Consider the following 24,780-nt stretch of genomic DNA (forward strand, 5'->3'; position numbering starts at 1 on the left):
CTTCTATATGTCAAGTACTGCTCTGGACATTAGGGAGATGATGATAAAGAAACGAGCAAAGATTGTGTTTGTTTTTATAGGAAAATGTAAACATATACAAAGCTAGAGAAGACAGTATAATGGACTCCTACCTACCCATCACCCAGCTTAAACAATATCAACTCACAGCCTTCTTTCATTGATAAACTACCGCTCTATCACTTCCCCTTATATTTTTTTTTTTTTTTAATTTTTATTTTTTTTGCGGTACGCGGGCCTCTCACTGTTGTGGCCTCTCCCGTTGCGGAGCGCAGGCTCCGGACGCGCAGGCTCAGCGGCCATGGCTCACTGGCCCAGCCGCTCCGTGGCACGTGGGATCTTCCCGGACCGGGGCACGAACCCGTGTCACCTGCATCGGCAGGTGGACTCTCAACCACTGCGCCACCAGGAAAGCCCCCCCTTATATTATTTTGAAGCAAATCCAAGACATCAAATTATTTCATCCATAAATATATTGGCATATATAACTAAAAGATAGGGACTTCCCTGGTGGCGCAGTGGTTAGGAATCCTCCTGCTAACGCAGGGGACACGGGTTCCATCCCTGGTCTGGGAGGATCCCACATGTCACGGATTAACTAAGCCCGTGCTCCACAACTATCGAGCCTGCGCTCTACAGCCTGTGAGCCACAACTACTGAGCCCTCATGCCACAACTACTGGAGCCCACATGCCTAGAGCCCGTGCTCCACAACAAGACAAGCCACCTCAATGAGAAGACTGCAACGAAGAGTAGCCCCCGCTCGCCACAACTAGAGAAAGCCCATGTGCAGCAACGGAGACCCAATGCATCCAAAAATAAATAAATAAAAGAAGACACCCTAAAAAAAAAAAGATAAAGATTCTTTACTTATAACTATAATATCATTTCCCTACTTACATTTTAACAGAGGAAACAAGGAACAAACAAGCAAATGAATAATGTTAGGTAATAATGACAAAAAATAGGTCCAGGTGATGGAATAAAGATTGATTTTCTATTGGGTGATCAGAGGAATCCTCTGCAAGGTGACATTTGATGAGAGATAAGCCTAACACGAGGGAACAGAGCATGTGACTGTCTAGAGGAAGAGTGTTCCTCACAGAAGCTCCAGCTAGTGTAAAGGCCTGAAGCAGAGCTCGGTGTTCACAAGAATAGGAAGGAATCTGGAAGGACTAAGTGGAAGGAAGATTATACGGATATGATTTTGGAGTGGTCACCAGAGGCCATGAGAAAGATGACTTCAGATTTGATTCTAATTAGGTGTGATGAGTAGCCGCTGGAGGATTTTGAGCAATGGAGAGATATGACCTGATTTACGATTTTTAAAAAATATTTATTTATTTATTTGGTTTCACTGGGTCTTAGCTGTGGCTCGCCGGCTCCTTAGTTGTGGCAGGCGGGCTCCTTAGTTATGGCAGGCATGTGGGATCTAGTTCCCTGACCAGGGATCGAACCCAGGCCCTCTGCAATGGGAGCTCGGAGTCTCTTTCACTGCGCCACCAGGGAAGTCCTTGACTTATGATTTTAAAGGATTATTCTGGTTGCTCTGTTGAGAATGATGTATAGGAGGACGTTTTAGGACAACAGGTGTCGAAACAGGGAGCCCAGTGGAATAGTCCAGGTGAGAGCTGGTGAGGAGGTGGTAATAAACCAGGGTAGTAGCAGTGAAGATGGTAAGAAGTGAGTCATTTCTAAATGAGTTTAAATTAACAGCTAACAGGATTGGCTGATAAACCAAATGCTGAATAAAAGATAAGAGAAAAAGGTAAGTCAAGGTTAACTCCAAGATATTTGGCCTGACCAAGGAGTGCCATTTACTAAAGTGGGGAATACTGGAGGAAGAGCAGGTTTGAAGGGGCATGCAGGCACTGGGCTTTTTAAGTTTCAGATACCTATTAAACATCCAACAGAGACATCATGTAGACAGATAGCTAATTCTAGAATTTCTGGGAGAGATGAGGGCTGGATTTATAAATTTGGGAAATATCAGTGTGTAGATGCCACTGAAAGTCATAGGGCTGGATGAGATCACCCAGGTAGTGAGGGAGGATAGAGGAGAGGTTGGGAAGAGAAAAGGATCCAGCTGAGGAACCTAAGAGGCCAGTGAGGTAGGGGAAAGCCAGAAGAGTGGATCCCAGGAGCCAAGGCTGCTGTGAGATCAGTAAGCCGAAGACTGAGAAACGCTTGCTAGATTGGGCCCTGCGGTGGCTACTGGTGACCTTGACAGGAATGGCTTCATCATGGGGATAGGGACAAAAGCTTAAGACTAGTGGATTCAAGCATGAATGGAGGTGAAGAAGTGAAAACAGGGGAGCAGAGAAGTTGGGTGGCAGCTGAATAGGGGAGTAAAGTCAAGGGAGGTTCTGTTAGTTTTGTTTTTTTAAACAGAAGCTGTTACAGCATATTTGCATGCTGATAGGAATAATCCAGGAGAGAGTAAAAAACTGATAATGCAGGAAAGAAAGGAGTAATTGCAGGAGCAAAGTTCATGAGTAGGTAAGAAAGAACAGGGAATCTAGTGCACAAGTCAGGGAGATAGATACACAGGAGCATGGACACCACATCTGTTTCTATGGGAGGGGAGGTCGAGTATGTGGGGAAAGATGTACAGATTTAGTGGTAGGAGGATGTGGATGTTTTCTTCCGCTTATTTCTATTTTCTCACCATGAAACAATAGGCAAGAATGTCAACTGAAAGTGAGGATTTGGGGGATGGTGTTGCTTTGTAGAGAGGAGGAGATAAGTGGAAGAGGCAATGACTACAGGACTGTGGTAGGATCGCTGTGCAGGGTTGAGGGCCTGCTTGAGATCTGTGCTCTGTAAGAAATGATCTTTAAGTCAAACCCTGGATGGTGTTTTTCCCCTCTTTCCACAATCCAGTCCCTCTCCAGGCACTGAGGACTACATCTTGCTACAATTAGTCAGCACATCAGTCCATCAGTTATTATGTGATTTATGCATTTATTATGCATTAATGCACATCACCATTCATTCATTAAATTATATATTTTTTTAAATTTATTTATTTTATTATTTATTTTATTTTTGGTTGCATTGGGTCATTGTTGCTGTGCGCAGGCTCTTCTCTGGTTGTGAGGAGCGGGGGCTACTCTTCATTGTGGAGCACAGGATCTAGGCACGCGGCCTTCAGTAGTTGTGGCACGCAGGCTCAGTAGTTGTGGCTCACGGGCTTGAGAGCACAGGCTCAGTAGTTGGGGGACACGGGCTTAACTGCTCCATGGCATGTGGAATCTTCCCGGACCAGGGCTTGAACCTGTGTCTCCTGCACTGGCAGGTGGATTCTTAACCACTGTGCCACCAGGGAAGCCCCATTCGATTATATTGATTGAGTGCCAGGCACTATTTTAGGTACTGGGGTTACAGCAATGAACAAAACAAATCTCTGACCTCAGGGAACTTCTCTTCCACATCTTAAAAGACAGGAACTCTCAGGACTTCCCTGGTGGCGCAGTGGTTAAGAATCCGCCTGCCGATGCATGGGACACAGGTTCCAGCCCTGGTCCGGGAAGATCCCACATGCCGTGGAGCAACTAAGCCCATGTGCCACAACTACTGAGCCTGTGCTCTAGAGCCTGCAAGCCACAACTACTGAGCCCGTGTGCCACAACTACTAAGCCCGTGTGCCACAACTACTGAAGCCCACCCACCTAGAGCCCGTGCCCTGCAACAAGAGAAGCCACCGCAATAAGAAGCCCACGCAATGCAACGAAGAGTAGCCCCTGCTCCCTGCAACTAGAGAAAGCCTGCACGCAGCAATGAAGATCCAACGCAGCTATAAATAAATAAATAAATTTATTTTTTTAAAAAAAGACAGGGGCTCTCATCTTTGGTAAACACAAATCTTCAGTGAAAACCAATGAGGAGGTGGAAGTTTCCATATTTAAGTACTCAGAACTGAAGTCACCTAAATCCTTAAAAAGAATACCAAGTCGCCATGACAGATGGGCCCAGTGAAGGAGTGAAGGACATGCAGCCTGCCTCAGGGAATGCATCTTTACTTCCTTCCCACTGGTGCTGGGCTGGCTCCATGGAATCTGGCCAAGTGCAGCAGACAGAACAGTAATCTGCTGGAATTTTTGTCTCTAGTGTCAGAGCAAGAATTCATCGTTATCCCAGAAGAGCATGAACTAATGGACCATCATAACGGAACAGGGTCTGCTCCATCCAAATTCTCAGGACTACATAGACCTTACAAGATACAACTTCCTTTGAATTTAGGAATATGTCCGAAAGGCAAACAGAGCATACCCTAAAAAGGGCTTATTAACTGAGGGCATCTCCTCATTTCATCTTCCTTTTTTTCTTACCTGTTTTGGCCTTTTCTTTCTTACTTCCTTCTTCTTTGCTCACTAATTTTCATCTGCTTTCCTTTTTTTTTTTTTTTTTTTTTTTTTTTTGCAGTACGCGGGCCTCTCACTGTTGTGGCCTCTCCCGTTGCGGAGCACAGGCTCCGGACGCGCAGGCTCAGCGGCCATGGCTCACGGGCCCAGCCGCTCCACGGCATGTGGGATCTTCCCGGACTGGGGCACGAACCCGTGTCCCCTGCATTGGCAGGTGGACTTTAAACCACTGCGCCACCAGGGAAGCCCTGCTTTCCATTTTTAATTAAATAAAGTCTCTTAGAACCACTAGCTCAGGAAGCCACTGTTTGACTATAGGCAGTGGTCGCTGGAATTCTAAGAAGAAAGCTGGCTTTAATTGAAATCAGGGTTTCCTTCTGACTCTGGGCAGGTAGGTGCGAGAAGAAGAGTAGAGTGGGAGCATGGACTGTGAGTTCCCTCCCGGAAGAGATTTGGGAATTCTCTTAGTGACCTCAGACCTTATAGCTCTGCTACAAAGAACAAGAATAAAGTGCTTGTCTATTGGGTCCAGAAAAAAAAACGTCAAGGGAATTCCCTGGCGGTCCTGTGGTTAGGACTCGGCGCGTTCATTGCAGGGGCCTGGGTTCGAACCCTGGAACTAAGATCCTGCAAGCCGTGCGGCACGGCAGGAAAAAAAAAAAGTGAGGAATGGAGTGAATGTGCTTTGTGCATTAATTCTACCCCTTTGCATTAACAGATACTTCTTACCTGTTGTTTCAAAAAGGGAATATTGAAACATGACAGCGTTTTTGTTCAGCTACCATACAAGCAGCATGCCCCCATGCCATATCCCTCTTTGTGCAGTAGATGTCAGCCTCACACAGCCTTTCTCTTCCTAAGTACAGATTCCTAAGAAAACGACCCTCTTACCCACCCTTTCCCTGGGTAAAAAGATCAATTTCTTCCCATCTTCAGCATGAAAAACAACAGTAAACAGTGACTCAGATATTGGAAACAGAGTTGTACTAAAGTACTTGGAAACTAACCAAACCGAGGACTATGGGAAGGGGTGACAAATGGAGGAGTGGGGGCAGATTAAGACCTGTGGATCTCACTGATGTTAGGTGTGGCATCAAGGTGGGTCTCTAAAAGCACAGTTATGACACCAATTCAAGAAGCGTGGACATGGCCCTGATCAAAGGTCTTCTGTTTCCCTCAGAAGAAGCTGAGGCATCAGCAAGTAGCTGTAATGTCCTGGGAAGATCTCAGTGTAAACCATTGATATCCCACTTGTCCAAAGGTGTCTTATCTTTGTCCTCAGGTAAGACATTCTCTGAGCTTCAGCTTCCTAATCTTTATAATAGGGAAAAATTACAGCCTTGTCTCCCCGAAGTATTTAATGAGGGGAAAAAAAAAATCAAGATGTTGTGCAGAAAACAGTTTGTAGATAATGTACTATTTAAATGTAGACAACAGATCTAAAATTATAAAGGCAAATGTAGAATCGAGTTATGAATAAAAAAGAATTCAGCACTAAAAATTTAATAACCTTCAGTTAATTATTTCTATAGATTTTTCTCAACATATCTCGCGAAGACTTTTCTTTCTCTCCTGCGCTCAATGTTAACCATGTGGAATTTTGACACACTTAGGATTTATTCCACAAAAAGATCCAAACCTGAAGGAAGCCTTATAATATGAATAAATGGTCCTGTTTATTTAGGGGGTGGGGTGGGGAGATTCCTTTTCTACCTTTTCCATTGTACCATTAATAGACAATCATAAGCCACTTATAAACTCCAAGTGCAAAAGAAACAGAAATATTAAATTTCAAAAACACTTTCTTTCCAATTGGGTGTGCTTAATACCATTGCATCCCAAAGTTGTATTTGATCCCACTCCCCCTTTAGCTTCTTAGTTCATACGTTGAGATGGCTAAAGCTTACCATATTGTGATCAGCTAGCACCAGTTTTGGCAAGAGACCTCAAATTCATCACATTCATGTTTTATCTCGTATTATATCTACACCATTTGAATTGAAACATTACTGAAGGAATTCATGTTTGAGAGCAGAAAGATTATTTGTTTTATAACTTGACATTGAAATTTGAGCAGAAGTCTTCAAACCAGATGGTTGATGCTTTCTGATATTGTCAGGAAAGGCCAAAAGCAATTCAAAATTTTTTCATTTCCCATGACTCATCCCCTCCCATGGAGTTCTGTGCTATATATTCCCTGCTTTGTCTGTTCTTTTTGTTAAAAATCCTTTTTACATCACCACCCCCACTTTTTTTTTTTTTTTTTTTTGCTGAGGCTTTCAATTTGCTATATCTTGAACTGCAGAAGGAGAAGCTGTTGAACTCCTAAACTTTGAAACCTCTTAATACTTGCTGAGTGTTCAAGGGGGCGAAGTAGAAAAGATTGCTGATTGGACTTTACCCCATGTGGAAAAGCCCTTCCTACAATAGCTCAACAATCCTCATTTTAAGGAATTATTTACTTCCCTTAAAATCCAAAATCTTTTGGAACATTCTGTAAAAAGTGAGGCCAACTTCTGTACTTAGTGGTCAGCTTGGGGAACTTTATTTTTTAGACCCACTTTAAAATCAAGTGCTTTTGCATAATGTATGTAATAGATTCAAAATAATTTCATTTTAGACTTACAGTGTTGTCTGCTATATTGCTTCTTGCTGTTTTTTTCAGAGTACTTTGCAATTATAAATAGATGTCATTGCTCTCACATAAGGCAGTAGTTTCTGGGTAAAATTCTTCACAGAAGCCAAGATACAGTATCAGTATGGAAATAAGTCATCTCTTAACATAAACAATCTGCTTCATGATCAGAGAGGTGCTTATAACTCCCCACTCCCACTCCAGTCTGCCTTTCTAATAATTTATAGATGCAAAAATATTAGAAGCTATAAAAGGCCCCATCCCACCAGATTTTGTGTCATTCTTTCCTGGGACCAGAGTGGGGGTCTTTCCCCCCCGTCCCCCGCCCCGTTTCAGATAACACTAAATAAGAGCTGCGAAGGCTGAGGCTGCCACCTCTTCCGGGTAATTTTGTTTCCACGCTACTCTTCACAGCTGCTCACAATTATACTAAATGAACCTCTTTACCATTATTCTTAATTCTTTCCATTCCCCTCTCCCACCCTGAGTTTCCTCCTATTTTCAGATACTTGAAGATAATGTCCCTACAGCCTTCTCTCCTGTATCCTCAAATCTTCCAGACATAAATATTTTAATACATTCGCCAGTGTATTTCTGATGGTACTAAAGTGTCTGCACAACCGGTGCCTTATTTATAAAGCCCACATCTGCTGAAAGACCTGTAATGCTATACCAGCTCATGAAACTCTCCCGAAACGGTCGACGTAGGAGGATTTTTAATACTTCCACTACCTACAAAGAGAAAGATGGAGAAAAGAGAGCCTATCGATTACAAAAGGAAATCTGTTAATCCATCTTCTCGGTGATCTTTGGCGGCTGTGTGCTGCTATTTACATTGAACAGAAAGGAGGAGACAGAGGATGGATAGGAACGGAGGAGGTGGGGGGCGGAGCTAGCTCAGCACATAAAACCCCTCGCTAAAAGGGGAACACGTTCGTTTATGCCAGAGCCACTCTCCTGTAACCACGGGAGATGGGGCAGTCTGTGCCGTGAGGACGGAGATCGGAAGAAGGAAAACAGGGACAAGAAAACAAGCGAGACCGAAGAGGACATCTGGAGAAAGCGGAAGGCAGGAGACGGGGAGGGGAAAGAAACCCACGCCAGGTGGAAACAGGACCTAGAGCAAACCGGTCGGGTCCACGTTGTTTCTGGGAGAGAAGAGAGTACGGGAGGATTGCCTTTTTTCCTGTCAGTTAATGAAAACTACTTTTATCCTCCTCATAAAAGAAAAGGGTAAGGGGAGGTAAAGACAATCTGTTTTCTTAGGGGAAGAGCTGAGGGAAATCCGGACTACCTCTTTGAAGCATCTGAAATAAGCCACTGCCTGGTACACATTGCTGAAAGGTCCTGGTTTCTGAAGAGCTACATCCTTTTTCAGGAGAATTCCAGCCGGAGTAGCTGGTACAGTTCTATTTTTATATTTAAATATCTATGCCTCCCCCTTGCCGCCCCCAACAACACTTTCCTTGTTTGTAAGCACGAGTGACAAGAAAGTGTCACGGCAGAGTAGGAATATTTTCATTTTTCTCTTTTATCTGCCTGGGTTTTTTTTTTTTTTAAAGAGGGTAGGAGTGGTCCTTATCACATCACGGAAAAGGACGTCTCCATTTGAAAGGCTTTCTCTCTAAATATATTTACATCCATATGCATTAGAAAGAGAGATACCTTTCGGAGGTTGAAATCCTACTGAGAAACATGGAAAAAGGAGCCAGGCACCGAAACAACACTGGAAAGAACCACCCAGGTGGGAGCGAGTCGGAGGCCAGCCCCGAGAGTTCTGCAGGGGGCGGAGTGGCCCTGAAGAAAGAGATTGGATTGGTCAGTGCTTGTGGTATCATTGTAGGTGAGTCCAATTCCTTTCCCCACCGACCACTCCTCCCCGTCTGGAGGTCCTCTTGTAGAACCTTAACCCCTCATTCCCCCAACCCCCGTAAAGCACTATTTCTACTTCCTGCTCCCTTAGAAAAGAGTTGTCATTCACCTGTGCTGTAACCTATTCCCACTGGTCAAGTTTGAGGTATAGGAAGTGCTGTATGTCATACATCTCTTCCTCCAAACCCGGCTGAGAAGTTCTGTCCAGCGTTCACGGAATGGAGCAAATAGGGGCACACATCTGGCTGATGGTCATTGTTGCCTGGGAGCTTGTTGAAAATATAGGTCTCCGGGCTCCACACTTGAGGGTTCTGATTCAGCTGACTTAAGGTAGGGCTGGGGAACCTAGATTTTTAACAGGCTTTCCTGCAGCCATCTCCTTAGCAGGCTGTGGACTGGCTTTTGAGACATACTTAGTCACTGTTTCATTGTTTACATTATATGAGACTATGGGCCTAGGGGGTGTGTCACAATAAAAATAGCTACAAACAGCAGTATAAGAATGCTTTGCCTTTCTATAGCTTTTACACCTTATACAGCACTTTCTCTTGGCAAAGCACATGTGATAGGGCTGTTATTCCCATTTCACAGATGAGGAAATAACTTATGGAAGAAAAGAAGAGACAGATTTTGCTTTTCTGTAAATGTGCAGTTGGCAGTTGCTCTCGTTGCTTGATGGAGTCCATGTAGCATCCACGTCTCTTAACATCCACGCAAGACCCTGTGAGGTTCTCAAAGGGAAATGGGAATAACTAGAATGGGGAGTCCGGCTGGGAGGCTTTGAAACTGGGGGAGCCTGAGTGTCCCCAAGAGTGCCAGTGCAGGCCACTCCAACCCCCTAACTGTACTCTACCGGGCAGGGGGTCCCAAACATGGCTCCATCTCGAGACAACACATATTCCTCTTTCCAGAGAGGCCCTAGAGATCGATGGGCAATGGGTCATTACTGTCCTCACTCCAGAGGGTGAGAGTTTCTTCTGCTGTCTTTGGTAGAGGGCTTTACCTTTTCCCCAGAGAAAGGGGCATGGGACAGTCAGGACAGATAGGTTTCTGTGCAGACTTCCTTTTGAAGGCATGTAGTGTCCTGGTGCCCACAGCACTTGGATAACCCAATGGTCCTCATGGTAGCACAGAGGCATTTTGGCACCTGAGCAATGGTGGCACTGGAGAACACCCTTTAAATCAAATCAAATCAGTACAATATTCAGATAGTCCTCTTCACCTCTACACCCAGCCTTCATACATCACATTATCTCCACTCTGCTTTCAAAGTGGAATCCCACTTTATCTAATTCTCTGACTCTGGGAGGTTTTCCAGGCATCTACAGTTTTAAGAAAGGTAATGTTATTTTAAACAATTATAGTCATGATTTGAATCTCTCATGACCTTTTCTGTCTCTCCCTTATTTCAATTGCTCTAAAAAATGAGATCAGCAAAGTACTCAATATGTATAGCACATGCCAATTTAAGGTCTGTAAATAGCCCAGAGCCTGTTACCTCTTTCACCCGTTTGACTGAGAGGATTAAGAATTTTCCCCCCTTTGGGAAGGTTCTGTTTTATCCACAGAGTGCACACCCACATACACACAAGCACAGTCAGACCTCCTTCCTGCCTCAGCCTTGTTCACCCACCCCTACATATGTGCAGGTATTCAAAGGTAGAGAATATTCTCCTATATACTGAGCTTGTTTTTGTCTCTTCCTTTGTCGTTTGTCTAAGACTATGAAGAAATGGGAGTGTCCAGGTATAAGAGATATAGTTTTAGTTGGGTGAATGCTACTACTGATTTGTCCACAGCCTCATGGATAGCACTTCACAGTAAGAATAGTCCCAATGCTCCCATTGGTATTATAGCAACCAGAATAATAACTCTGGTAGTCTATGGTGAAAAGAGATCCCAAATATGTGATTTCAGAGAAATCAGGATATTTTTCCAAAGTGCAAGAGTCCTTGTACCGTTAATAGTCACGATTGTATCTCCATTTAAGCTGAGACACACATTTCCCCTTTAGGGTGATGTGGAGATGAAATCCTTTCCATTTCCCCTCCTGTGTGGCTGTTGATTTACAAATGTGCTGAGTAGCTGCCCTGTCCTCTAGAGGGGTTTCCGAGTGGATGACAGTGATTCACGTTTTTTCAAGACCAAATGCAAAAATAGAAATGGCATTTTTCACATGGAATTCAGTGATCTGGTGTGCACTGTCAACACTGTGGAAGGAAGAGAATTTGAAGGCAAAAAGAGAAAGGAAATTTCCTAAGGTCATGAGGTATGGGAAAGTAGCAACTGCCCCAAATCTATCTCATATCCAATTGACTTAGAGGGATAAGTTAAACTATGTTTCATAAAACCTCATAAAATTTCACTCACAATCGTCATTGATGATTTAAAGTAGGAATAACAAAATGGCAGGTGTTACAAGAATATAAAATGAACTAATAGAAGACTCATGCCCTAGAATTATTTATAATCTGACTGGGGAGATGAGATTTATATACATTAGACAGAGAACATTGAAAATTTATGATACGGTTGAGCTGTGTAAGGAGGACAAAGTTAGGTGAATGGTGAGAAGCACAAAGAGAGAGAAGTTCTCACCCAGAACTAGATTAAGAAGCATCTTGAAGGACATGGAGAAAGATGGAGTAGAGAAGGTAATTCTGGGAGATTTGGTAGGTAGACGGAAAATGACTAAACTGTGATTTCCTCGAGCAAAAAAATGTGTCGTATACGTCTCTGAATCTTTAGTGCTCAGCAGTGTCCCTGACATGAAACAGTTACTCAAATGATTGTTGAATTTAATTGAGCCTTGGACAAAACTCTGAAGAGCGTAGTAATAAAAAGTATTTATCTGAAGGGCTCTTGGGAACCTGGCTTGAAAATCTTTAAGCCAGGAATAATTTCATCAACTTAGAAATGAGGTTGACCTGTTTTTAATTTTTTAACATCACCTCTGCCCTAATCTAACCAGGCTATTGCTCTCCACATACTTGGCCAAGGAAACCTGTTGGCAACAGGTGAACTTAGATTTCTCCATGAATGTGGAGTCTCCCCCAAATCTAAGGAGGGTATGAAGGAGCAGCAAAATTCATTAATTGATGCTATCAAAGCTACTGTTAATAGCTGTCATTATTAAACACTTATTATGTGCCAGACACTGTCCAGTTACCAAACATACATTGTCTTATTTATCCCTCACAATAATCCCGTGTGGTAAGCACTTCCTCACCCTTCATCCAGATAAGAAAATAGAGGCTCAGAGGGACAAGCAACGTGTTGAAGGTCACACAGCTGAAAAGTATTGAAGACTCAAACCTAGAGCTTGTCTGAATCCTGAATCAAGCTTGTAAGCATTGTTCTCTACTCTTAATTTTCATGTCCTAAAAGAGGTGTTTTCATTTAGATCCTGGGCAGAGGTCCTTATTTGTTTTTATAGATGGAGCAGTTAGTGTTGCATTCCAGGTGAGAAAGTGTCCCAGTATAAATGAGAACTGAGCAATCGGCTGAGAGTGGAAGAAGGTACCGTTCTGGTACAGCTGCAGGAACACTTGTGGGGGAGACTGAGGTGCGCTGGCTCAGCTACTGCAGGATGTGATCAGCACAGACCACGTTCCCATTAACTCTCCCACATGCACACCTTTCCTCTCTGGACCAGCATTCTTTGCAGCCATGGTAGAGGTGCCCACAGAGTTCCTGGCTGTTTAGGTCACTTTATATCAGTTATGTATTTAGGTATGCACCCAGAATCTAGGTCTGAAGGCACTAGTTCAGCTACAGAGCCTACAGAAAAGATTCATGATTTGTTAGACCATTTTGTTTTTAGCACAATGTATGTTTATGGGGTACCTTGGTATATTTGCTGCAGAGCAATATTGGATGCAGGTCTAGCTATTAGACCGCTCTCTTTCAGCTAACAAGATGTTTAAAAAATAGTATTTATTGAGCTCTTACTAAATGCCAGTTCCTGTGCTATAAACTCTTTACATATATTACCTTATTTAATCCTGACTACAGTCCTATGGAAATAGGTATTATAACTCTATTTTATTTTATTTATTTATTTATTTTTGGCTGCATTGAGTCTTCGTTGCTGCACGCGGGCTTTCTGTAGTTGCAGCAAGAGGGGGCTACTCTTCGTTGCGGTGTGTGGGCTTCTCATTGCGGTGGCTTCTCTTGTTGCGGAGCACGGGCTCTAGGCGCGCGGGCTTCACTAGTTCTGGCACGCGGGCTCTAGAGTGCAGGCTCAGTAGTTGTGGCGCACGGGCTTAGTTGCTCCGCAGCACGTGGGATCCTCCCGGACCAGGGCTTGAATCCGTGTCCCCTGCATCGGCAGGTGGATTCTTAACCACAGTGCCACCAGGGAAGTCTCTATAACTCTATTTTAAACATGGGGAAATTGAGTCACAGAGCTGGGAAGTAATTTGTCTGGGATCACACAACTGACTACTGAGATGGTCTGACTCCACAACCAAAGCTCTTAGCCATTCCCCGTTTCTAATTGGTAACCAAGAGAGGCAGGAGGGAGGCTGGTGTGTATTGTGTGGTGGGGCAGTGGGACATGCAGGACCATAACCCTGACACTGGAGTCTGGAAAGACCGTGGATGTCTGATGCTGGAAAAGTTGGGGGGAAACTTCTTTTTTTTTTTTTTTTTACATCTTTATTGGAGTATAATTGCTTTACAATGGTGTGTTAGTTTCTGCTTTATAACAAAGTGAATCAGTTATACTTTTTTTTTTTTTAAGGGGGAAACTTCTTTTAAAGGCTATTTGTCAACAGAGAAGTGTGGCTATAGGTATAGCCATACTGAAATGGCACTGGACTGATTTGGAAACATTTCAAGTCCAAAAGATTTTCAGACCCGTGTGTTTTTACACCACTTCAGAAAATTTTACATTTTAGTGTCTAATTTGATGTATTAGCTTCCTAATCCCCGAAATGTCAATTGGATGTTAACCAGAGGCTGGAGTGTGAAAATTGCTTCTCGAGTTTGTACTTCAATTTTTTTTTTAAACATGGAAGGATTAGCATTTGGTTCATTCATGATGAAAGCATGTTTAAAACTGTCATTGTTCTCAAAGAAAACTCTGAGACAGAAGCCAACTTGGACACTTGTCAAAACAAACACATCTTAGCGAATAGAGAAACACTATACCCAGCGGTGTAATAATAATAATATAAGTAGCTACCACTTCCTGAGCACTACTATGCACCCAATTCGTAGTACCTGATCAGTGCTTTATGGATATTCTCATCTAATCCCATGAAATAAGTACTGTGGTAGAAAGGACGGCATTGAATGAATAAGTAACTGAACAGTGGCAGAGCCAGGATTTCCATCCAGGTCATTGAACTCTGAAGCCACTGGGCTTAATCAAAATGCTCCACAGCATGGAGCTCAGGGCGGCTGGAACCAGGGATCTTGTTGCTTCGTGCCAGGAACCAAGGAGCTCGAGGAGCAAGCTGGTTGAGCCTGCTACTGTCAGGGCTGCAATATGTTCTCTCAAAGAGCAGAGTTATGCAGAATAAGTGAGTAGCAGGAGACACTTAGGTTAGGGAAAGAAAATAGAAACCCAGCAGGTAAAAAAATATGTTCCGGGCTTCCCTGGTGGCGCAGTGGTTGGGAGTCCTCCTGCCGATGCAGAGGACACGGGTTCGTGCCCCGGTCCGGGAAGATCCCACATGCCGCGGAGCGGCTGGGCCCATGAGCCATGGCCGCTGAGCCTGTGCGTCCGGAGCCTGTGCTCCGCAATGGGAGAGGCCACAGCAGTGAGAGGCCCGCGTACCGCAAAAAAAAAAAAAAAAAAAATATGTTCCAAGAAACAGAAACAAACAGCCCATTCTGTTTAGAAAAACAGCAACAACAAAAACACCCTGTACCCAGATCAGATGACCTTCTCAGAGAGACCAGCACCATATATATCACTTTTTCTGAATGAAATCGGCTTACTGAAGTGGCATGGAGGTATGGGGCATACTGGGTGAGGCTTTCAAGTTGCCCAGCAAGGTGTTCTGCTTTCCTCTGAGGGTTAATCCAGCAGCGCAGCTGCCTGCAAAGAAACGCTTCAGGAATGTCTGTTGTTGCTCTTGTTGTTTGGTTGTTATTTTGGGGGTGGGGGGTGGTGAGGGGTTATCAAAAAAGCAGGCATGAGCAAATAATCCCAAGAATATATTCTGAACCACCCCAAACAACAGAAAGTTAGGAGTCCATCCCTTCTAATTTTTAACTCCCAGCTGAGCGTACAGAGCAAGAAGGATCATGCCTTGTTCCCCTCCCAGAACTTGCCTGCAAAAGAGCCCTCCCCACCCTCACCCCCCCACCAGCTCTTCTCCCTGGACATCTGGAATGGCAAAGTGCAGACAGCTCCCTGGCTCAGGGGTAGGGACTGCTGGTCATAGGATCCGGTCGGCCCATATTTTAACATTTCGCAAACACTCATTCAGCGTTATGTGCTAGGCCCTGTGCTAAGCACCAGTAAATTTTACTTCTGAGAAGCCAAATTATCTCTCAAGTCTATTTTAAGCTGTTTCATTTATAGAATGAATGAAGTCTGAGCTGAAAAGCTTTATCGATTGCATCTCATCCCTCATCCTTCCACACGGTCATGAGTCTTCCCATTGGTTTGCTCCCTGCTGTAAATATCTTCAGCATTACCAGTGATGTCACTCCTGGGGAGAGGATTTCACATTATGCCTTAAGATGTTCTGGGCAGCCTCACACTGAGCAGCATATTGTGAAGGCCGATTACCCAGAGGGTGTTCCGTTGCTGCAGAATTGTTAGTGTACTTTTCTCAGTATATATAGATTTTCAAGGTGTCTGCTTGTACATCTGTGAGATGCGTACGTTCTTTAGCTGCCTCTTTAGAGTACAATTCTGCATAGGGTGTTGACTCAGCAGCTGATACAGCCAGGTCAGGTTGCCTTAGGGATAAGGAGGCATTTGTTAAGTGGGCCCTGATGCTGGAAGTAGGAAGCATAGAATGAATTTTTCCATGATTTGTATTAGCATGTTGTGGAAAGGGAGGAACCACTGATGATATCACAGAACAGGAAGAGCTTTGGAGATAGTCCTGGATTTTTAAACTACTTCCCTATGTACAAGCTTGGTAACCTGGAACCAGTTAATTATCAGTAAAATAGAAATTTCTTGTGGAGTATTAAAATAAGGCTGGTAGGGCTTCCCTGCTGGCGCAGCGGTTGAGAGTCCGCCTGCCGATGCAGGGGACATGGGTTCGTGCCCTGGTCCGGGAAGATCCCACATGCCGTGGCGCAGCTGGGCCCGTGAGCCATGGCCGCTGAGCCTGCATGTCCAGAGCCTGTGCTCCACAGTGGGAGAGGCCACAACAGTGAGAGGCCCACGTACCGCAAAATAAATAAATAAAATAAAATAAGGCTGGTATCCTATGGCATATGTTCAGTAAATATTAGTTTCGTTCTCTCCTTTAAGCTCATTGTCCACCACTCCCTCTTCCCCCAATCCCCGCTCTCACCCCACCTCCACACTCATTAATTCTGGTTTAGAAACGTAGATTAGATTAGGTTGATTGGGTGATGGGAAGAACTGGCCAATTCAGCCCAAGTCTGACCCGTTTATCAAGCAGCCAATGCTTTTCCTTTTCTCTCTGTTGACTTGAGTCTACTTACTCAATCAGCTTCTTGTGCTTCCCCTGTTCCAGGAAGCTTTTTTTGAATAGCCTCCATCGGTGACCTTTTCCATCCCTAACATCTTGTCATGAGTCACAATTGCGCTCATGCAACTTCTGCTGTCCCTGGTGGTGTCAATTCTGTGTCCATATGCATCATGTTCACTTCTCTGCACGATTCCCTGAGGGCAGGGACTGAGTCTTTCTCATTTTCACATCCCCATGTATTCAGCCTGGCACAGGATAAGTGCTTAGAAAGTATTTGTTGAAAAATAGCAGTCAGTCTAAGCCAGATCATACATTAGAGACCTGTCTGCCAGCAATGTGAATATGCTTTATTTTTTTGGCTGCATTCGGGATCTTAATTCCCTGACCAGGGACCGAACGTGCACCCTCTACAGTGGAAGCGTGGACTCTTAAACAATGGACAGCCAGGGAAGTCCCTGAATATGCTTAACAATACCGTACACTTAAAAATGGTTAAGGTGGTAAATTTAATGTTGTGTGTTGAAAACAAAATTTTTTAGCTTAAAAATGAGTTATTCCCATGAACAATAAATTTTTGCACTTAGCAAAAAGCAAACAAAACACCAAGCACCCAAATCTCATTTAAGTTCAGATTTGAAAAGGACTTTAGGAATTAACCAGATGATGACAGGCTTATCTCAACCTTGGCACTATTACCTTTTGGGCCAGATACTTTGTTGTTTTGGGGGGCTGTCCCATGCAGCATCCCTGGCCTCTACCCACTAGATGCCAGTAGCACCGCCTCCCCAGTTGTGACAGCCAAAAATGTCTCCAGACACTACCAGTTGTCCCCTGAGGGTGGGGAGATGGTGCAGAATTGCCACTGGATGAGAACCACTGATGTAGACAAAGCCTCTCACTGCTGGTGCCTGGTTTCCCAACCAGACAGGGAGATGCTGGAAGCCCGATGTGAATCCTTAATGGTCATTTTTGAGGGCTCAGCACTCTTAGCCCCTCAGGCCAGGATGCCTGTCTTTTAATGGCTAGTGGATGGTGGTTGGCTCCATCTATGTTAAATGGCTAGTGGATGGTGGTTGGCTCCATCTATGTTAAAAGTCCATGTGTGAATAAGTGCTTCCCAATTACCTTTCGAAGCAAGCATGTACAGAGTGGGTGCTCAATAAATACTTCTTGAGATGTAATTACCTGTTGGCCACCTACCTGTGGCATCTAAAAATTGTACCCAGACAATGCTTCATGGTCCTGGCTCTGCAGTGCTATTTCAGAACCAAACTTCCAAAGCAAGACCATTATTGGTGTCTTCTAGGGATTATTTCTATTCCTACGGCTCTAAATCCTAGTAGCTTCTTATATTTGCTGGCATTAAACAGATTATAAAATGTTTCCACGCATGTGTGATCGCATTTCATCCCCACAACAACTCTGTGAGGTAGGCAAGGCGGGAGCAAGTATTCCCATTTAACAGATGAAGTAGGGACTCTCAGAAAAATTCAGGTCACACGGCTTATGAGTGGCAAAGCAAGAACTCAATGGCTCCTCCGACTCTAAGTCTAGCACCCATTTCACTCTTCAGCATGGAATCCAAACCAGCAGAGTCCTAGAGCGCCTTCCACATCTCTGTTGGGCAGGAGATGGCAACACCACAGGGTGTGTGTCGGAGTCTTGACCAGCCGTCACCCTGAGGTAGCTGTTTGTACAGTCCTGATGGGAAATGGACACAGGGTGAGAGGCATGGTGAGATTCCAGGCCTGCCATGAGGATCAAAGCCTGGCCTCGATATGCTGACCCTACTTCCATGCTGTTCCCCTAGTCCTGAAAATCCTGAGACCCTCCCAGCCACTTTGTGGGAGAAGCACAAAGAAGGTTCACCTTGGCTTTCTCTGGACATCATAGAAAAGGACAGAACCTCCAAGGGCCAGGAGAAGCTCTGGCTAGATTCCAAGAGGAGCATGAGTCTGTAGGAAAGGCCAAAGCCTTTTGGATTTGAGAGTCTCTTGGGCATTAGAAGTCTGTAATTCCATGCCCTAGGAAATTCTTTGATGGCTACAGCATTCTAGCATGGACAGGCCTGGAAGTGAGTAAGGCCTTAATATGAATCACATGGGTATTTGCCCACAGGTGAAGTCAGCAGTTATTCATGGCAAATGTGGATTTTCTCAATTCCAGCAGTTTTTCTAGTGACAACTTGCCCACTGATACAACTTGGCCCCCTTTTTTTTCTTTTTTTTTTTTTTTGTTGGGGGTAGGAGTTTATTAATTAATTAATTTATTTTTGCTGTGTTGGGTCTTCGTTTCTGTGCGAGGGCTTTCTCTAGTTGTGGCAAGCGGGGGCCACTCTTTATCGCGGTGCGCGGGCCTCTCACTATTGCGGCCTCTCTTGTTGCGGAGCACAGACTCCAGACGCGCAGGCCCAGTAGTTTTGGCTCACGGGCCTAGTTGCTCCGCGGCATGTGGGAATCTTCCCAGACCAGGGCTCGAACCCGTGTCCCCTGCATTAGCAGGCAGATTCTCAACCACTGTGCCACCAGGGAAGCCCCTTGGCCCCTTTTTAATGGAGTGGTTCACTTGGCTTTTCTTTGCCAGAACAAGCCAAGCTGGACCTCATCGTCCAGGCATTCTAGGACTGATTTTTCACTAAAGAAGATCTATGTGATGAGATGGTTATTTTCCCAATTGGAGTGGATGAAAGAGAGGATTGAAACCCTGACCTCCAGTACCTTGGCTCTACCAGACAGTTGGGCATCTCATTCTTGAATGGCTTTGTAGATGATGAGCCTAAGAGGAAAACAATGGAGAAAAAAAAATCCCTGCCATAATCAACTTTCTTCCAACCTCTCATCAAGAAAGGTTCATAGCCAAGGTAGAAAAGCCCTTTCCCAGTTCTCCTTTTTCTTTTTTTCTTTTTTATAAATTTATTTATTTAATTTATTTATTTCTGGCTCTGTTGGGTCTTCGTTGCTGCACGTGGGCTTTCTCTAGTTGTGGTGAGCGGGGGCTACTCTTCTTTGCGGTGCATGTGCTTCCCATTGCGGTGGCTTCTCTTGTTGCAGAGCATGGGCTCTACGTTAGCGGGCTTCAGTAGTTGGGGTGCGCGGCCTCCGCAGCACGTGGGAGCTTCCCAGACCAGGGCTCAAACCTGTGTCCTCTGCATTGGCAGGTGGATTCTTAACCACTGCACCACCAGGGAAGCCCCCAGTTTTCCTCTTTCAAAGCCACTCCAGATAACCCTCATTTGGACAGTGTAAAGTTTAAAAGCCCTGCAGTTAAGGTGTGTGTTGTGTAATTTCTAGAGGAGAGGCAGCTTGGAGTAGGAGGAACCCTTGGACCAGGAGTCCAAGGTCATGCCTCTAGTCCAGGCCTTGCTACCTATGCAGTATGTGACTTTGATCAAGGCTCTTCGCCTCTCTGAAGCTCAGTCTTTGCAAAGGTAAATAGGGATGATAGTGCCTGACCTGTGCACCCAAGAAAGTAGCTGTGAGAATCACGTAAGGTAATGGACATGAACATTTTGTAAATTATCATTGAACGTGGTATTGCAATAGAAGGAAAGAATCAGATCTGTGTTCCAGTTCTTTAATAAGCATCTTCTGTGAACCATTCTCATTGACTATAGGGTGGAGCATGTAAAATAGACAATTTTCAGGGAAAAGCTTAAGGCTGTGACAGAAGATTTAGGTTCTAATCCAGTTACTACTAACTTACCCTGTGATTTAGGCAAATAACTAACCTCTCTGGGTCTCAGTTTCTTCATCTGTAAAATAGGAATAATAATATCTCCCTCATTTTCTCCATTTGGAAAAATGAGAATAATAGTTGCCCCACTTTCTTTCCCCATAAATTAGAGATGGTAATAGTAGCCAGTCTACTCAGCAGTGAAATGAGTAGGTTGCTTTACTCATTTGCCTACAGTAGACACTTGACATATTTCAAAGCTTTTGGAGGCTCCAGATAAACAGGTATATTAAATTGCTCTGTGGAGATCAGTTCTAGATTGACATCAGACATCATTTATTTGGTAAATATTTATAGAGTGTTTACTATGTGACATTTCACAGGTAAGCAATACAGTTTCTGCTTTCACAGAGCTTGCAGTCTTAGTGGGGTAGATATATATTAATCAAATAATTACACTAAAGATTGTATATAATAGGCACCACTTTTTAAAAATTTATTTTTATTTATTTTTTTATTAATTTAATTTTATTTATTTTTTATACAGCAGGTTCTTATTAGTTATCTATTTTATACATATTAGTGTATATATGTCAACCCCAATCTCCCAATTCATCCCACCACTCCACCCACCGCCCCCCCCCCCATTTTCCCCGCTTGGTGTCCATACATTTGTTCTCTACATCTGTGTCTCTATTTCTGCCCTGCAAACCGGTTCATCTGTACCATTTTTCTAAGTTCCACATATATGCGTTAATATATGATATTTGTTTTTCTCTTTCTGACTTACTTCACTCTGTATGACAGTCTCTAGATCCATCCACGTCTCTACAAATGACCCAATTTTTTTTTTTTTTTTTTTTAGATGTTGGGGGTAGGAGTTTATCAATTAATTAATTTATTTTTGCCGTGTTGGGTCTTCGTTTCTGTGCAAGGGCTTTCTCTAGTTGTGGCAAGCGGGGGCCACTCTTCATCGCGGTGCGCGGGCCTGTCACTATCACGGCCTCTCTTGTTGTGGGGCACAGGCTCCAGACACGCAGGCTCAGTAGTTGTGGCTCATGGGCCTAGTTGCTCCGCGGCATGTGGGATCTTCCCAGACCAGGGCTCGAACCCGTGTCCCCTGCATTAGCAGGCAGATTCTCAACCACTGTGCCACCAGGGAAGCCCCCAAATGACCCAATTTTGTTCCTTTCTATGGCTAATATTCCATTGTATATATATATACCACATCTTCTTTATCCATTTGTCTGTCGATGGGCATTTAGGTTGCTTCCATGACCTGGCTATGGTAAATAGTGCTGCAATGAACATTGGGGTGCATGTGTCTTTTTTTTTTTTTTTGCATTTGCCTGCAATTTGGTCAAATAATATATATATTTTTAACATCTTTATTGGAGTATAATTGCTTTACAATGGTGTGTTAGTTTCTGCTTTATAAGAAAGTGAATCAGTTATACATATACGTATACATATGTTCCCATAGCTCTTCCCTCTTGCGTCTCCCTCCCTCCCACCCTCCCTACCCCACCCCTCTAGGTGGTCACAAACCACCGAGCTGATCTCCCTGTGCTATGCGGCTGCTTCCCACTAGCTATCTATTTTACGTTTGGTAGTGCATATATGTCGATGCCTGTCTCTCGCTTTGTCACAGCTTACCCTTCCCCCTCCCCATATCCTCAAATCCATTCTCTAATAGGTCTGTGTCTTTATTCCCGTCTTACCCCTAGGTTATTCATGACACATGTGTCTTTTTGAATTATGGTTTTCTCTGGGTATATGCCCAGTAGTGGGATTGCTGAGTCATATGGTAATTCTAATTTTAGTTTTTTAATGAACCTCCATACTGTTCTCCATAGTGGCTGTATCAATTTACATTCCCACCAACAGTGCAAGAGGGTTCCCTTTTCTCCACACCCTCATCAGCATTTGTTGTTTGTAGATTTTCTGATGATGCCCATTCTAACTGGTGTGAGGTGATACCTCATTGTAGTTTTGATTTGCATTTCTCTAATAATTAGTGATGTTGAGCAGTTTTTCATGTGCTTCTTGTTCATCTGTACATCTTCTTTGGAGAAATGTCTATTTAGGTCTTCTGCCCATTTTGGATTGGGTTTGTTTTTTTGATATTGAGCTGCATGAGCTGTTTATATATTTTGGAGATTAATCCTTTGTCCATTGATTCATTTGCAAATATTTTCTCCGATTCTGAGGGTTGTCCTTTTGTCTTGTTTGTAGTTTCCTTTGCTTTGCAAAAGCTTTTAAGTTTCATTAGGTCCCATTTGTTTATTTTTGTTTTTATTTCCATTACTCTAGAAGGTGAATCAAAAAAATCTTGCTGTGATTTATGTCAAAGAGTGTTCTTCCTATGTTTTCCTCTAAGAGTTTTGTAGTGTCTGGTCTTACATTTAGGTCTCTAATCCATTTTGAGTTTATTTTTGTGTATGGTGTTAGGGAATGTTCTAATTTCATTCTTTTACATGTAGCTGTCCAGTTTTCCCAGCACCACTTACTGAAGAGACTGTCTTTTCTCCATTATATATCTTTGCCTCCTTTCTCATAGATTAGTTGACTGTAGGTGCGTGGGTTTATCTCTGGGCTTTCTATCCTGTTTCATTGATCTATATTTCTGTTTTTGTGCCAGTACCATATTGTCTTGATTACTGTAGCTTGGTAGTATAGTCCGAAGCCAGGGAGTCTGGTTCCTCCAGCTCTGTTTTTTTTCTCTCAAGATTGCTTTGGCTATTCGGGATCTTTTGTGTCTCCATACAAATTTTAAGATTTTTTGTTCTAGTTCTGTAAAAAATGCCAGTGGTAATTTGATAGGGATTGCATTGAATCTGTAGATTGCTTTGGGTAGTATAGTCATTTTCACAATATTGATTCTTCCAATCCAAGAACATGGTATATCTCTCCATCTGTTTGTGTCATCTTTGATTTCTTTCATCAGTGTCTTATAGTTTTCTGAGTACAGGTCTTTGACCTCCTTAGGTAGGTTTATTCCTAGGTATTTTATTCTTTTTGTTGCAATGGTGAATGGGATTGTTTCATTAATTTCTCTTTCTGATCTTTTGTTGTTAGTTTGTAGGAATGCAAGAGATTTCTGTGCATTAATTTTGTATCCTGCAACTTTACCGAATTCATTGATGAGCTCTGGTAGTTTTCTGGTGGCATCTTTAGGATTCTCTATGTGTAGTGTCATGTCATCTGCAAACAGTGACAGTTTTACTTCTTCTTTTCCAATTTGTATTCCTCTGTTGCTTCTCTGATTGCCATGGCTAGGACTTCCAAAACTGTGTTGAATAATACTGGCAAGAGTGGACATCCTTGTCATGTTCCTGATGTTAGAGGAAATGGTTTCAGTTTTTCACCATTAAGAACAATGTTTGCTGTGGGTTTGTCGTATGTGGCCTTTATTATGTTGAGGTAGGTTCCCTCTATGCCCACTTTCTGGAGAGTTTTTGTCATAAATGGGTGTTGAATTTTGTCAAACACTTTTTCTGCATCTATTGAGATGATCATATGGTTTTTATTCTTCAATTTATTAATATGGTGTATCACATTGATTGATTTGCATATATTGAAGAATCCTTGCATCCCTGGGATAAATCCCACTTGATCATGGTGTATGATCCTTTAATTTGTTGTTGGATTCTGTTTGCTAGTATTTTTTTGAGGATTTTTGCATCTATGTTCATCAGTGATATGGGTCTGTAATTTTCTTTTTTTGTACTGTCTTTGTCTGGTTTTTGTATGAGGGTGATGGTGGCCTCATAGAATGAGTTTGGGAGTGTTCCTTCCTCTGCAGTTTTTTTTTTTTTTTTTGATTTGGCTGCATTGGGTCTTCATTGCTGCGTGCACGCTTTCTCTAGTGCGGTGAGCAGGGGCTATTCTTCGTTGTGGTGAGTGGGCTTCTCGTTGCGGTGGCTTCTCTTGTTTCAGTGCATGGGCTCTAGGCACACGGGCTTCAGTACTTGTGGCTCGCGGGCTCTAGAGCACAGGCTCGGCAGTTGTGGCACACGGGCTTAGTTGCTCCATGGCATGTGGGATCTTCCCGGACCAAGGCTCGAACCCATGTCCCCTGCATTGGCAGGCAGATTTTTAACCACTGTGCCACCAGGGAAGTCTCCTCTGCAATTTTTTGGAAGAGTTTGAGAAGGATGGGTGTTAGCTCTTCTCTAAATGTTTGAGAAAATTCCCCTGTGAAGCCATCTGTTCCTGGACTTTTGTTTGTTGGAAGATTTTTAATCACAGTTTTAATTTCATTACTTGTGATTAGTCTGTTCATATTTTCTATTTCTTCCTAGTTCAGTCTTGGAAGGTTATACCTTTCTAAGAATTTGTCCATTTCTTCCAGGTTGTCCATTTTATTGGCATAGCGTTGCTTGTAGTAGTCTCTTAGGATGCTTTGTATTCCTGAAATGTCTGTTGTAACTTCTCCTTTTTCATTTCTAATTTTATTGATTTGTGTCCTCTCCCCCTTTTTCTTGATGAGTCTGGCTAAAGGTTTATCAATTTTATTTATCTTCTCAAAGAACCAGCTTTTAGTTTTATTGATCTTGGCTATTGTTTTCTTTGTTTCATTTATTTCT

At 43.3% G+C, this 24,780-nt stretch overlaps 1 protein-coding gene across 3 annotated transcripts in view; it reads left to right on the top strand.

Annotated features, from left to right (window-relative positions):
* The first annotated feature begins 7,943 nt into the window (after nt 1-7,943).
* SLC7A8 (solute carrier family 7 member 8) overlaps nt 7,944-24,780 on the top strand; it is a 58,538-nt gene continuing 41,701 nt past the window's right edge. Inside the window, exons 1-2 of one of the 3 annotated variants that reach the window (XM_033851339.2) lie at nt 7,944-8,085; nt 8,670-8,859. In XM_033851339.2, coding sequence (XP_033707230.1) covers nt 7,957-8,085; nt 8,670-8,859 — 319 coding nt within the window. In that variant the 5' untranslated portion in view covers nt 7,944-7,956. Of the gene's footprint in view, nt 8,860-24,780 lie in introns of all 3 variants that reach the window. The other 2 variants (XM_033851340.2, XM_073800650.1) reach the window with 2 other exon arrangements.

This window comes from Tursiops truncatus, chromosome 2 (genome assembly GCF_011762595.2).
Source record: "Tursiops truncatus isolate mTurTru1 chromosome 2, mTurTru1.mat.Y, whole genome shotgun sequence".
In the NCBI taxonomy this organism is placed as follows: domain Eukaryota; kingdom Metazoa; phylum Chordata; class Mammalia; order Artiodactyla; family Delphinidae; genus Tursiops; species Tursiops truncatus.